Source organism: Falco peregrinus, chromosome 7, assembly GCF_023634155.1.
Source record: "Falco peregrinus isolate bFalPer1 chromosome 7, bFalPer1.pri, whole genome shotgun sequence".
Lineage (NCBI taxonomy): Eukaryota > Metazoa > Chordata > Aves > Falconiformes > Falconidae > Falco > Falco peregrinus.
In genome coordinates this window covers 72,792,582-72,807,402 of record NC_073727.1, presented here as the reverse complement: position 1 = coordinate 72,807,402, position 14,821 = coordinate 72,792,582, and the positions used below count along the sequence as shown (strand labels likewise).

At 40.8% G+C, this 14,821-nt stretch overlaps 1 protein-coding gene across 2 annotated transcripts in view; it reads right to left on the bottom strand.

The window, feature by feature from the left end:
* The window catches only part of LRRC1 (leucine rich repeat containing 1), a 106,769-nt gene that overhangs the window by 61,981 nt on the left and 29,967 nt on the right, over positions 1-14,821 (bottom strand). For both annotated transcript variants that reach the window (XM_055810842.1, XM_055810843.1), the window contains exons 3-4: positions 13,098-13,176; positions 9,777-9,866 (exon numbers count right to left, since the gene is read on the bottom strand). In XM_055810842.1, the coding sequence (XP_055666817.1) occupies positions 9,777-9,866; positions 13,098-13,176 (169 nt within the window). The remainder of the gene's footprint in view (positions 1-9,776; positions 9,867-13,097; positions 13,177-14,821) is intronic.

The window sequence follows — 14,821 nt, the reverse complement described above, 5'->3', positions numbered from 1 at the left end:
GATAGGCTCCTGTTCCAGGTCACTCCCAAAAGCAGCCTCTTTCTCTCACCCTCTCTTCACTGACTATATAATTGCAGAAGGAGACTGAAAAGACCAGTCTCCAAACTCCAGCTCACATACCGATCAAATCCTGGGCTGCATCAAAAGAAGCATGGCCAGCAGGCTGAGGGAGGTGATTCTGCCCCTCTGCTCCACTCTGGTGAGACCCCACCTGAAGTACTGCATCCAGCTCTGGGGCCCTCAGCGCAGGAAAGACACGGACCTGTTGAGGCAGGTCCAAAGGAGGGCAACAGAAATGATCAGAGGGCTGGAACACCTGCACTACGAAGAAAGGCTCAGGGAGTTGGGATTGCTTAACCCGGAGAAGAGAAGGTTCTGGGAAGACCTTATTGCAGCCTTTCAGTACTTAAGGGGACACACAAGCAAGATGGAAACAGACTTTTCAGCCAGGTCTGTTACAGAACAAGGGACAATGATTTTAAACTGAAAGAGGGTATGTGTAGAGGAATGAAGCTGGGTTAATTAGCACTGATAATATACAGCTGTGGGCTGGCTTCAGGGGTGGTGGGTTGGCTGATGTAGATAAGGTGCAGCTGTGGCTGGTTCTGGTAAGGGGTTGGGCAGCCAATGGAGAGAGACAAGGAAGAAGTAGAGAGGGAGAGTGTGTGCCCTGGATGAGGAGAAAGCAGCAGAGGGACTGGCATAAAGAGTATGCTGGTATGTGATGGTAGAAGACCTTGTTGTAGCTTGATAGTTTGGAGACTGCTGTGACAGGTAAGTTTACTTTGTCATAAGGAAGAATTTTTTTTATGATGAGGATTGTGACACAGTAGAACAGGTTTCCCTGAGAAGCTGTGGATGCTCAGTCTCTGGAAGTGTTCAAGGTCAGGCTGGATGGGGCTTTGAGCAACCAGATCCAATGAAAGATGTCTCTGCCCACAACAGGAGGGTTGGACTAGATGATCTTTGAAGGCCCTTCCCAACCCAAATGTATTCTATGATTCTGTGAAATTAGGTACCCAAACTTGGGTGGTTTCAAGAGCTTCTGTAGTATGCACTCCTTTCCAGAGGTAACTACCACTTCAGTTCCTCCTTGAGTCCGCCTTATTTCACCCACACACACTTACTGTACCTGCCAGCACCACATGCTTCCTCAGTGTCTGAAGAACCAGCTCCTATGAGGATTTCTGGTGTAATGACACTTCCAATGTAACAAAAGCAAAATTAGCCTTACAGGAAAGAATTATGTTTCCTGAATTTCCTACGGTTCTGTTATCATATAACCATGTAGTTTGTGGTTTATATGCTCCCAATGTGCATTTTGCCCTTTTTAAAAGAGTCAACACTACATGCTTATTTTGCTTACAACTACTGCTTAATGCTGGCATATAATTAGACAATGTTATCACGAAAGAACCTTAAAATTAATATCCATTATAGGGTAGCCTACAAATAATACAGAATTGCAGCTAGTTTCCTTTTCTCAAGAAGTTATTTCTCCAAAAAGTTCAGCATAAGGTTAAAGCATTTTAATTTTTTTTCCTTCAAATGTCAGCTGTAACCTGTCTTCTGCCTCTTTGGTTAAGCTTTAGCTATGGAAACCAGTTTTACAGTATGAATGATGAAGAGCACTAATGAACTTTTGTAAGATTAATCTGAAAGAACTTAAAGAGAGAGACCTTATACCCACACTATGCAACAGAGGAGAGTGATCTTTGCAAATTCTTAGCTACTGAATCCCAGAAATTCTTACATAAGCCGTAAACTAAAGGAAGTATTAATTTTCTAAATGAGGGTATGTATCCATTTCAAAGCAAACTATCGTCACACACATGAAGTCCTATGGTTCTACCTCAGAATATAAGGGATGCTGTAAAATCAACTGCAAAGCAAGGTAACTAGATTTAGTTTTGATGAAACTGCTGTTATGTCTTACCAGTATTCTTAAAGACCATTCTTCCAGAAACCACTTTGAGACACTCCCCCTCTTCCTTTTTGAAGGCAAAGGAACTTGAAGTAACTTGCACTGAAGTTAAACACTATTCTTTCCTCTCAAGTTTAAGTGTATGATGTGCAAGAGAAAGGCCCAAGGCTTTCCTTAGCAGTACACTTCTAGAGTTTGGCAAGCAGTGTCCTTGTAAATATTCTAGTAAGAGCAATTCTACTAAGAAAATACGATAGTAAGGATTATGTTCCTAACACTTGCCACTTTCTACAGAGCTAGAAGTGGACACAGTGGGAAAATACTCCTTCCTGGGAAGACTAATTTTAAATAGGCACAAAAGAAAGTAAAGTTGGTAACTTTGCCATCTAGACTTAAACAGCAAAGAAACTAGAAGCCAGAGGGAAGATCATTTGCATAGTCAGCTACTTGAATTGAATTGTCAATGCCATCAATTGACTCTTAAAAAGCTACAGATCTTCCACAAATGAGAACAGGATAAAAAAACATTAGAATCTTATCAGCCACTAACTGGAGGAAAGACTGAACAGGTGGCCAGTAGTGCAAGCCACATCCAAATTTTGAAAACAGGAAAGTTCTACAGTTTATGGCCAAGGAATTCCCTAAATATGTAATAAAGGTAGTCTAAGATGCTAATTAAAGCATTTTCTATATGAGCTTGGTTTTCAAGTTGCTTAAATCAGTTTTACTCTCCCTCTCTCTCTCACACACTGCAACAAGCATGGTCAAAAAGAACAGACAGGAAAACTGAACTCTCTATGACCTTCAAAAGGCATCATTAAGAAAAAGAGAGAGATTCATAATTATGGCTTAGCCTGTTCACTTTTGAGTGCCTTAACCAAACCTTCTCCAATTTGCTTATCAAGATTACTGAAACAGGTTGGGGAAGCTAAGCCAATTCACTATTACAACAAGATTTCATTTTCAAAATATCTTCCATTCCACTCATGTAACATCAATCTTCAATGACTTAAAAAATGGGACTACTTTACTTCAAAAAAATATTGCTAAATAGATCTTAAATAACTCTTCCCTGTATAACATACAAGATGCAACATCTCTTATTTAAAGGCCAGATGGCACTGCATTTACTACTATATTTTAAACAATGTTCCTGAAATAAATTTTGAGTTCCTTAACATTCATTTTTGCCATTTAGCAAACAGCTGTGATTAACACTGAATACTCTACCTACTCAAACACTGTAAATATTACTTGTCATGCTAAATTCAGATAAGCCAGTGAGAGCTTCTAATACTATTTATATCAGCCTAGCCATACCACCTACAAATAGTCCTCCTTCTATGTATGTGCAAGATAAGCCTCCCCATCACTTTTGTTGTATCATGTAAGATATTTTAATCAGACATCATTATGCTGAACCTTAAAACAGAATTACATTCCCTTGTTCCACACAATTTTAAGAGCATTTTCCATTCTATGGGATGGTCCCAAATGTGTAATCCACACTTGAGGTATCCTAGCATACACTAAGAAAAACACAGTCAAGGACTGGCCCAGAACTCCATTACCAGAATAAGAATGCCATCCTGATCTGCTTCTGAATCAATCTGCATTGAGCACATCATCCTTGCCTTTGAAGACCTTGTATTCTCCAGCTACTCTTATTCAGATCAACATTAAAGATTCTGAGTTCAGAAGTTGCTGAAAACTTCAAAATCTCTAGAATTAAACACAGGTATACAAAAAAAAAAAAAAACCACGCTCTGTGACTTTGTTTCTCTAACACAAAATACTGTGTATTCGTGGTTCCACAACTCTTAAAAACCATGCCTGTAACAAATCTTTATGCAAACCCATGCTCTTAAGTGCAGTAACATCTGCTCTATTCTTTTCACTATGTTCAGCATCATAATGAAATGCCTATTTCAGCGTTCTACCTGCTAGCTGCAGACGTTAAGAGGAAAATTTCTCTGCTTACCTGGTAATTCCCTTTCAGTAGTAAGGTCCACAGATCCATTCAGCCTGCTTGCAGCTTGGGGGTAAACCAGACTCATCAGTCATCAGCATCAGAAGAATAGCCTTCCCATCTAAAGAAATTCACCCCTCCCCACATCAAGAGTTTCTAAAGCTAAAATAACGCTATTCTACTTTCTTGCATCACAGACTGTGCAGTTCTCTGAAAAAAGCTGGGGGGGGGGGGGGGGGGGAGTGGGGGGAGAGAGGCCATAAATGATGGGGATATAACAAATCATGTTATTACAAAAATCTTTTGTTGAATCCTCAGGATTTGGAGATCATGTCCAAGTAGAAGACCATCTGTACGCTTTAGAGTGGGGGGGGGGGGGGGGGCGGGAAATTAAGATTGCGTATGGCACAGGAAAGCTTTATTATTCGTCATGCTAGAGCTCAGGCAGGGAACTTCCAAAACACGCTACCTGCCAGTCAGTAATGATCTCCTACTTTAAACCTTAGCATCAAAAAACAACAAAAAAAGAGGTAATCCTTATCTTTTTCAGGCACAGACAAGACTGCTGAAAAAATGGTGAAAGATAAAAACCGGGTATGAGCTAGATGTTTGGTGTGCTCATAGGCAGCAGGCTTTAAATCATAATTTAAGGCACAGTAGTGAAGCTCTGCACTTTGCTTCAGCTGTTAAAGAAACGTGTTGATTTTCTTGTCCCCACAGGATAACCGCCTTTTTCAAATATGCATTTCATGCTGAAAGGACTGTTGTGTTGGCTAGGGCAGACTCCTTATGAAGCACCCATCTGAGAGTCTGATGCTAGATTAAACATTGGAGACGCACATAAAAGGCCTCCCAAAGAAGGTACCTGGATTTCGTTCAAGCCTAAGAACCACAAATAAATAAATAAACACACAAAGCTGACACTATGTCTCTTCTCTTTCTAGAGTTTAGGCCGTGAAAGCACTGCATGGATCTCTAAGTTCCGAAATCTTTGCTGGTAAAAAGCCAACATCACAGTGGGTTGTTGGTGATGGTGAACTAACCCTGAAGCCAAAGTTACAGAATGAACGCATATGCACAGACATACATTAGGTTATTCATACTACTGTAAGGTATGCCCTAGGAAGCCTTACAGACAAACACCCTGATTTACCCAAATACCCTTACATACAAATACACTGATTTTTTAATTTCAGGAAAAAGTTATGCCCTGTGTTTTGCGTGTTACATGAATAAGGAAGTATTGAAGAAAAATCCTGAAAGCACGTGGAAATTCCCAGATGCTACCCACACTGGGAGGAACTGGTTATGCTTGCTTGTTGGGCAGCTCTACAGGCACACATGGTCCTGCAGAATAGGCAGGGAAATTAGAACTTGCTCTCATCAGACTGAAAAATGCTGTAAAAGACACTCCCACTCACAGTTTAAATGGTGTAACTTGTTTCTCCAAATCGTTCAACTAGCCAGTGGGACAACTCCTGCTTCATGCACCCACCTAATTATTAATTAAAATATCTCACATGCATTAGCATTCACTGTTTTACTCCAGATAGCAACCACACCATGAGTTAACAGAACACAAATCAGAGAAACATGAAAAGTAGCACTGGTAATATTTAAGACAACTAGTCTGTTATCGAGTCCTAAAGCAGCATGTCACACCATCTTTCTAGTACGCTTTAAAAAATACCTGAACTTAAAAAAAGAGGAAACCTTCACCTAATAAGCGAAAACTTCCAGCACATACACCAGCATTGGATAAGCAGATTGAAGCGGTCACACAAAAGAGAAGTTGACATACACTGAGCAAGAAAGAAGTAAGACAAAAGATTCAAGGGAGGCCTTGCCTATGTTCTTCAAACATCCAGTTGGGACCCTTTTGACAACAAAAAGGACAAGAAAAATATAAAAGGTTTATGCAAAAGAACACTTAACAGCACAGTAAAAATATTAAAAGCAACTCTATGCATCAGTGGCCTGAAGATGGTTCAGACGTTGGCCTGGGACAGTGAAGCTGGACACTGGCATTCATCTTATACATCAAACGATGTGAAAAATGGACTGGATAGCTGAATTCACGAGGAAGATGTGCTTCTACTAATGGTTCACTGCAAAGCAATTAAAGTCTACTATCTGCCATTAGGAAGAACTTCCTAACTAACTTTCAAAGTACTGCTGCTTCAAAAATATTGCCATTACTTTTGTTGCTTTCCCCATTTAAAACAGTAGGGCAAATCTGCAGTGCCACAACATTTTAAGTAGGTAGCTTAATAAAAACAAAAACAAGAAAGAGACACTAAGTGCATACTGATCCCTGTACTACATGAAGATGAATTAGAGATTTCACTGCCTTTATTAGACAGTTTCCCAGACAAGAGCGTAAGACCCTAAGAATTTAGGATGCATTTCTCCAAGTTTCCACATATTCCAGTGGCCAGAAGACTGGCAGCAAGCACAGGGACTTCGAGGTTTTGCCAAAACAAGCACAACTATAGTAGAACAAACCACCAGTATGTATTTTGTTGCTCACTACTTGACAGATCTCATATAGAGCACACAGGTCCAGACTATTCCATCAAACACCACCATGGATTATTATCCAAAGCACAGAGAAACTCCAGTAAGGCATTTGCAAACATATCCAAACACCTTTGAGAGCCTTACTTGGTCTGTTCAGCCAGAAAGACAAAATTAGCATTACTTTCTAACTCCTAGCATTTTTTGAGTCCAGCAAGTGCAGAGGGAAAAAAAAACAGAGAAGGGAATGAAGAGCACAAGTAAGCAACCTTTGGAGAAGCCACAGAGCATTTCACTGCTTTTATCAAACACAAGGTGGTCAGACGCACCGCCAAATTCACATGCAATAAATGATGACAATTTTGTGAACTAGAAAAGGAAAGCCGCACTTGTTAGCCAGACTGAAAAAAAATAAGTCTATTACTTACAGATCTAATGCTAAAAATTTGATAGAAATCACTCTCAGAGGCAAGTAAGCCATAAGGACTTCAGATTACAGTTCTAACTAGGCACAAACAAGACCTCCCAGTAATTTCCAAGGGGAACAAGTCAGGATACCTTTCTGTCACCAAGACACTCCCCAACAGACTTCAGGATAACTTGCATTTTCGATGGAATACACTCATGCTACATTAATATTCTTCTGAGTTGGAAAGCATACATCTTTAGTCCAAGCTTACCGTCGACTTCCCAATTGCCATATTCCCATGCCATACCATGAATACCTGCTGAGCCAAAGACAAGAGCCCCACACATTTGTCTCTGCCTCTTTCCGCATAAATCTGACAGCAGAAATTTCTACTAATGAGATTTAAGTGTGTTTATAAAAATACAGTATTCATATCCTAGACAGGTAACCTGGAAGCCCTTTCCAAATCAAAGCAGACTGGTCAGACTTGAACAGAAGTCTAGCCACGCAGCAGAACTCACCAAGAGCACCAGAACAAGCACTTGGCTCTTCTCAAAGTAAGTGAGGACCTCTGCATTTTAGCTTCAATATTGGGAATTGCATACAGACCTTGAGGGAGGCCAGGTTACAACAGCTCATGCAGGGATGAAATACCCTCATAGCATATCTCTGGACCAATGATCTTAGGACCTTAGGATCAACAATAGGTAAATTTTTACCCTTATTCTTGCACAGCCTCACATACTGACATCTCCACAAATGTCTGGTATCTTCATTTTAGCTGCAGTTGTTCCCAGTCATTTGCTCCAAAACAGAGGCTATCACCACCCACACTACGAAGTGACCTCTCAGGGTAGCCAGCAACCTTCTTCTAGCTACTGTCTGCAAAGCTGCAGTCCACCTCATGCTTTGAGAATCACTTCAGCTTGTCACATTTCTTGTATTCATTTTCAGAATCAGGCAAGATCCCAGATTTTTGGCCTTGGTTTTCAGTAACTGCAAAGCCTGAACAAGCCTGTTCTTACTGCTAGCGCTACAAAAAAGCTGCATGAAAAGTTTTGTTAACTTTTAAAGAAAAGGAAGAATGTCACAAAAGTCCCAGCCCATGGAATTTTTAGGTAAGACTTTGCCACAGTCACTGGGCACATGTTAGCTGTACCTGTTAGTGCTTGTGGATCGTTTCAAAAGACATCCTCCACTTCTGTTGCTGCTGGAGTGGTGCCAGCTGACAGCTTTCATACCCATGGGAAATGGCTAAAGCAATGCCGGTCTGAACTTGACTACATTGCAGGAGCTCTTACTATTAAGATCCTTTCTGGAGGACTCCTCTGTTTAGAAACAGTTGGGTTTTACTGTTAGGGACTATACTGACTCCCTAAAGAATGTGTGTTAGAAGTATTTCACTTTATGAATGGATGTCCAAGATTAATAGGTCTCTACCAATACTCATGACTCAACTTCCGAGTTACCACAGCTTTCTGAAGTAAGATGGAAGTGGTTCAGTACATGGCAACTTAGAACAACAATATGGGCAAGGTAATCATAAAGGTAGGTGCAGGTTTAAAAGAAAAAAAAAAAGGGGGGGGGGGCATGAAAAAAAGAAAAGAGAACAATCAGGTGCTGCAAGAAATTTCTAAAATGGTATGTTTCCCAGGAAAAGTAACAAACTATAACTTCTCCAGAGTTAAAGCTGGAATAGCAAGTTAGATTCTTCAGCCTCCAAAAAAGCAGCTGGGGATATGGGGATACAGGAGACAACTACAAAGGCACTGACAGCTGATCAAGTACATAGGGATCAGCTGCTCACTGCCTCTTCCAATACTAGGGATCACAGGCAAGGTAGGTAGAGCCAGTCTCAAAAAAAAAAAAAAAACCAAAAAAACCAGCAAGAAATCAATGAATGCAATGGGTAATAGACCTGTGCCGCTATTTGCCAGGGGAAAATGCTAAAGATGTCTACACAATCTCAAGGAGAACCTGTACAAATACCTGGAAGAGAAATTAATTATGGGTTACCAATCAGACAAACCAACATCCAAAGCTCTGGAAATCCTGTGAACCAGGAATAGTCAGGGGATGGAAAGCATAAGCAAACATACTTTTCTTCTTATTCTTCACTAGGCATCTACTTACGGCAACTGTAGAAGGAAGCTGGGCTAGATGAGCCTTTGATCTGAACCAGCACAGCCATTCTCACATATTCAAGTGAGGATACATGTAATTACCTCTTCTCCTTCAAACTGGAAGAGGTACCCTGCTGTCTACTAAGAGGAGAGAGATTTCCCTTCTGCAAGTGTGGATGTTTTATTTCAGTACAAATGAGACAGATAAACAACGTTCACTTGACTTTCCACATGTGTCTACTTTGGAAGTCTGTACTTGCAACCCTGTACTACCTTCTAGAGTTAAACACATATTAAAAGCTTATCAAATTTCATCTTAAGATCTATGCCTTTGAGTTTTCATCTCCACAGCTCCCACTGGAGTTTTTTTCAGGATCAGACTGCTCCTGTAGTTTGGAACCTTCTAATTTCTATCCTGATCACAGCCAGCTTTTACCCATCTGTTCTTCTGCCAACAACTGCCCGGTGTTGAGCTAAGCTGCAAGCCATCTGACAAGTTCACAATAACGGATCAATGGGCTACTACAATGAAGGAAAGCAAAAGGTCAGATTTGCATCACAAAACACCTAGTTAATTTTGTACCTAAAATTCCAAGTTACTCCAAATCACAGAGAACAGAGTTGAAACACACACATGCTTCTGCTAATTTCAAGTGAAAATGCAAAGTTATTTTTCTTAACAGATCCCTCAGAATGGAAAGAACATAAAAATAAATGCAGATCTGTAAATAACTTCACAGATATATTACATACAATGATGTAAGTCATTTATACAATAGGCATAATAATAAACAGAAAATAAATTAAGATAGTAATAAAGTATGAAGAACTTACTTCCCAATGTTTTCAGGTAGTGCTTGCAGAGAGATGTCGTTTACTGAAAGACACGTTAGATTCTGTAATTCAGGAAAGCTTTCAGGCAACCTATGGGGATATTAATTCAAATCAAGGACTTAGAGCAGAAATATTCACATTCATGTAATACATACTGGAAAAGAGAACATGCAGTGGGGAAAAAAAAAAAAAAGTCTATTTAGCAAATACACACAGAGGGAGGCATGCCCAGACTTCAGCATGACTCTCAGAAAATTCTAAGGATCATAGTAAGAAAAAAAAAAACAACCACCCATGGCTTAGAGACTTTACAGTTTCTTCTGTGTCAAAGAACAGGTAATACCCCTGTCTCCTAACACCCCCCCCCCCCCCGTTCCCTGCCCCTAGTTTGCAACTTTAAAAAGGTATAGGGCTTGAGAACATTTTTAAGCATTTTAACAAATTTTAAAATAACAAAAATAAAAAAAAAATTTTACTACTATTTTCCTGTACTAATATCCTGTAATATTTCATTTACACCTAAATGGTACAATAATTGAATTATTTTTATTCAGGCTTCAGTTACATACATGCTGAGAGCATGGCCATTTCACATTAGCTACTACACTGCTCTTCAATTTCTGCTTTTTGAAGAAACAGTCTGTTCACTAAGAAGACGATGTTCCCCTGTTACAGCATTTCACATTTACTGGTTCACAACACAACAGTATGTAATACCTCCCATCTTATGCTATAAAATGCAGACATATGCAAAACGCTCTCAAAGTTCCCAAAGCTTTTTGGTCCACCACCCAACCAGTCTTCTGCAAGGCTCAGCGCCCCCCTCCCCTCACACAGACCGATTCCTGTACCACTCACTGCTCACTGGCAGCTGGGTTGCACCAAGCAGCTCAAGTTTGCAGTTGCACAGAAGACAAGGTGGGGCAAAACAAAAAAAAAGGTGACGAGGCAAGAGGAGGAGAAGCCCCTGGCCCATCCATCCAACTTCTGCTTGACCCCCAGAAAATGCAACCTAAGCTCAAGCTATAGCACTTGGTTTGGTTCCTGCTCTCCTCATCACCCAGCTCAGGGCACATGGCACAACCTGCAGGCAGCTAGCCAAAAGGAGATGTGTACCTACAGGTAAAGACAACTGCGCATGATGAGGAAAAGGCAAATTACAATGGGGGGTAAGGGGGACTTTTCGTGTGCTCAACTCCATACTGCACTGTTTGTCATTTTCTGGACCTTTTTAACAGAACTTGCTCGATATCTCCAAAACGTGAGCTCTACTGTAACTATTCATTACTGTTTAGGCACTAACAGGTTTCAGGCTGCAGTTAAATGGTCCGATTATCTTTTGGTCACCCCTGAAGTGGACAGATAGCTGGACTAGATGATCATTGGTAGGTCCCTTCCCACTAGAACTATTCTATCTGCAGCATATAGTGGATTCCCAGTCTAATCTACAAGAAATGTTGCTGCTTTTTATTAATATAAACCTGAAATCAGCTGAAAACACCTGGAAAAATGGTCTGTCAGCTACTTTCAATGCTGCAGGTTCATCAGTCTTTAAGTTCAACAATGAGGCAGCATACTGTATTAGTGGTAGGACATTGACTGGGAAGATCTCCAACTGGCTTTTAAGCTTAGAGGAAGAAAGGACAAGAATTAATGGCTAAAAAAAGTTCCAGGATATCACACAAAAAAGGAAATCACTACTAGACTTTCCCACTCTGCCTGGGCAAATTAACACCAAAAGCTACATGCTGTAAAGACTGAAATTCTGGATCTCATCACAGAAAATACCTGGCAACCGTGTCTCAACAGCTTTTGGTATCTGTGTTTTCTAACTTAGTAAGCTGCTTGGAGTGATGTTTTCCAGGACACACATACGCTTTGGAGCCACTTTATCAAAAATTTTTAAAATTCCCTTGAACTGCCAACAAAGAGTTACAAGATCTATTTCATCCCATCAAAAAGCCTTTCCACCCTTTTGTTAATTCCACTCAGCTGTAGCTGTGCATTACACTTACTGCTTAAGCAAACACATTACTTGGGCCCCAGGCCTTATTCAGCACAGAAAATGGAGAAGGATAACTAGCACACTACTACAAACAATTTTGATTTCAGTACCACGAGATGCAGCTCTGAGCTTTTCCGAGCTTTATGTAGTGCACACTGATGCCTGGGAAAAAGCTGTTTGGTGACCCTCACCACTTGCATATCTAAACATCAGTTCAGCCTCAGTTTGCTTTACTGGATTTTTGTGGTATTATTGTCCTCACTATATAAATGGGTTACAGAGGCACAGGGATTAAGATCACAAGCATCCCTTTAATGCTTAGAGATGTGCCTTTCCACAGAACTTAGGATGCACTATGGGCAATATTCAAAGTGCACTTCTAAAGAATCTCAGCTGTACACGTGGAGAAGCCATCCTGCAAAACCACTGGAGCGGCTTGAGATATTACAGACACTCTCTTGCTTGTAAGCAGTACAGCATCCTAGCCAGCCGGCTAATTGTGCAAGTATTGCTAGACCATCTCAGCGCAAAGCAAAGCAGGTCAGCAAGCACCCACTGTGAATACTCTGGCTTATGTAAATTGCAGAGCATCACAAAGGAGCTCTGTGGCACCGGCTGGTTTAGGAAAGAGTTCTCCAAACATTATTCAAAGGCCTTTAACTAGCAGATCACTTCTTCCTTGCTATCTCCAGCCTCATTTTGCTAGATAAATTCCAAGTCCTTCAGCAAATGGAACAGAGAAATGTAAACAAAACTCCTCCTCTATACTGAAAGTGTGTGTAATCCCCAATCCCCTCATCAGAACGTGGACTGGCAGCAGCTGTAGCAGCCACCAACATATGCAATGCATTTTTGCCACATGTTACTGCATGTCACTGTGTCCCAATTGATGAGAGGGTGATGAAACACTAGTCCAAGCTTTAATCATTAGTAAAAGCCATTATCTGCAGCGGCTGATGTAAAGTCTGTTCCAAATCATCAGGCACCTGGGTTTGTGCCAATGCATTCGTGCTACCCACTGCCTTATCTCTCCCAAATATGAGCATGCTTTTCCTATGCATTTAAGAAGAGAAATGGAAATTACTTGAGAGACAATCAGATTTACATTTTTCCTGGTTAGCTAACAAATTTCATCCCCTCCCAGGGGATGAAACAGATCTGAACTTTTGCTGCGGTCCCTGACAGAGACAGACACTGTTGGCAAGATTTCATAGAAATCCTAGATCACAATTTTTAAGGGCTTATTTAAAATTGTAATTGTTACAGCAAGATTATAATTCTGGTACAGCAGGTACTAAGAAGAAGGTGGAAGTTACCTAGTCAGTGGATTCCCACTGAAATCTGCTACCTGTAGTGCTCTGCAGAATGAGATGCTTTCTGGTATTTCAGGAATATCTGCAGAAGAAAAAAAAAAAGGAACAAAATTGTCAACAACTGTACTGCATCTACACTGAAATCACTGCCTCATTACATTCAGCAACTTGCTATTGCAAGGAGTTACCTTAGTATCTTTCAAGACATTTCAACATGCAAGACTGCTTCACATCCACGTAAACGGCTATCACGGCAGAGCCAGTTTGTGCTTTTTCACCCCTCATTTCCCCCTCCTGCTGCATGCTTGTCTTCCTGATCCTAGACTACTCAACTGTCCTTGGACTGATCTTTATCAGCCTCTGCCCATCAAAAAATAGACTCTCTACGTGCAAGAACCATCCTAAAAACCATCCAAAATCTGAACCTCCTGTAACCTGATCAATACATGCCCACAATCTGGGATGGCAGAAAGTACACGGGGAGGGCAAGCAAGGGAAGGAGGAAGTGAACGTGCAAGTGTATCCACCCATCATGTACACTCATGGGAGCAGAACAAGCCTCCCTCACACTAAAGCCAGGTAACTTGAAATACTATCCAAATTAACGGGTCCCAAATAAGTGCTAGTACGCTACTTCAGATTGCCAGAAAGTAATCAGAGATATTTGTATGTAAAAGCAGATTTATTTTTCTTTAGTACTTCAACATAAAACACTACCTACTGAAGTTCGGCATGTTACATTTAAAAATAAAATAGTCTTCCGGCCCTCCTACATCCAGCTGTATTTCCACAAATAAGCTGTGGGTCCTCTGTGTAAGTCCTTCGCTACTGTCATCGAGCTCCAGCAAAAACGAAACAAACATGTTTGGTTTCCCCGTTTAACAACTTAAGATTTTTATGATTCATTTTGAAAAGAATTCAAACAGACAAAAAGCGCAAATCTTGAAGTAAAAATCAGAATTCTCCTTCCAAGTTTTTTTTCTTATTTCCATGTTTTTCTCCAGGGCATTACATCTACTCCATCCCCTCTTCCTGCTGCTCTCTTCACAAAGAATACTTTGGGAAACGTTTTCATAGTTTCCTCATGCAAGTGGCACCACTGACCTCAGCTGCCACAAGTGATCTAAATACACTGAAAAATATTTGGAAATTGGGTCCCTTCCTACCTAGCTGAGTAACTCAGAATTGACTACCTATGTATTTCCTTCAGCTCTTCTACCCAAAAGCACGTGATGGAGAGAGGAGGGGAGAAGAGAGTACCTGCTCATCAGGTTCATGTCTTTCGAGGTAATTTGAGCAAATGCATCTATTTTGAATGACTCCTAGCTCAGAATGCAGAGCCTGGAAGAACATTTTCCAAATCCACAGGTCACCAGTTGCAAACGAACAATCAGCAAAATGGTGGTAGAGGAGCACCTCCTGGGAACCTTCTTCTTTTTCCCATGTGAACAGGAAGGGCTGGAGGGAAGGAGGGATACAGACACCCCCAAATGGCTTTCACTCCATCCCAAGCGGTGCTTCCTCTTGGAATGGAAGGAAATCACTCTTGCCTCATGAACCCCAGTACACCCAGTACACTCTCCAGGCACAGCTTTGAAAACAGCTGGGGCAGACGGAGAAACGGTTCCTAATCATTATGAGTAGCTCTGGAGTAGTCTAACCACTAACCCCAGAAATACACTGCATATTCAGAAAGTATATTCACTGTATCAAGCATCAAATATAAA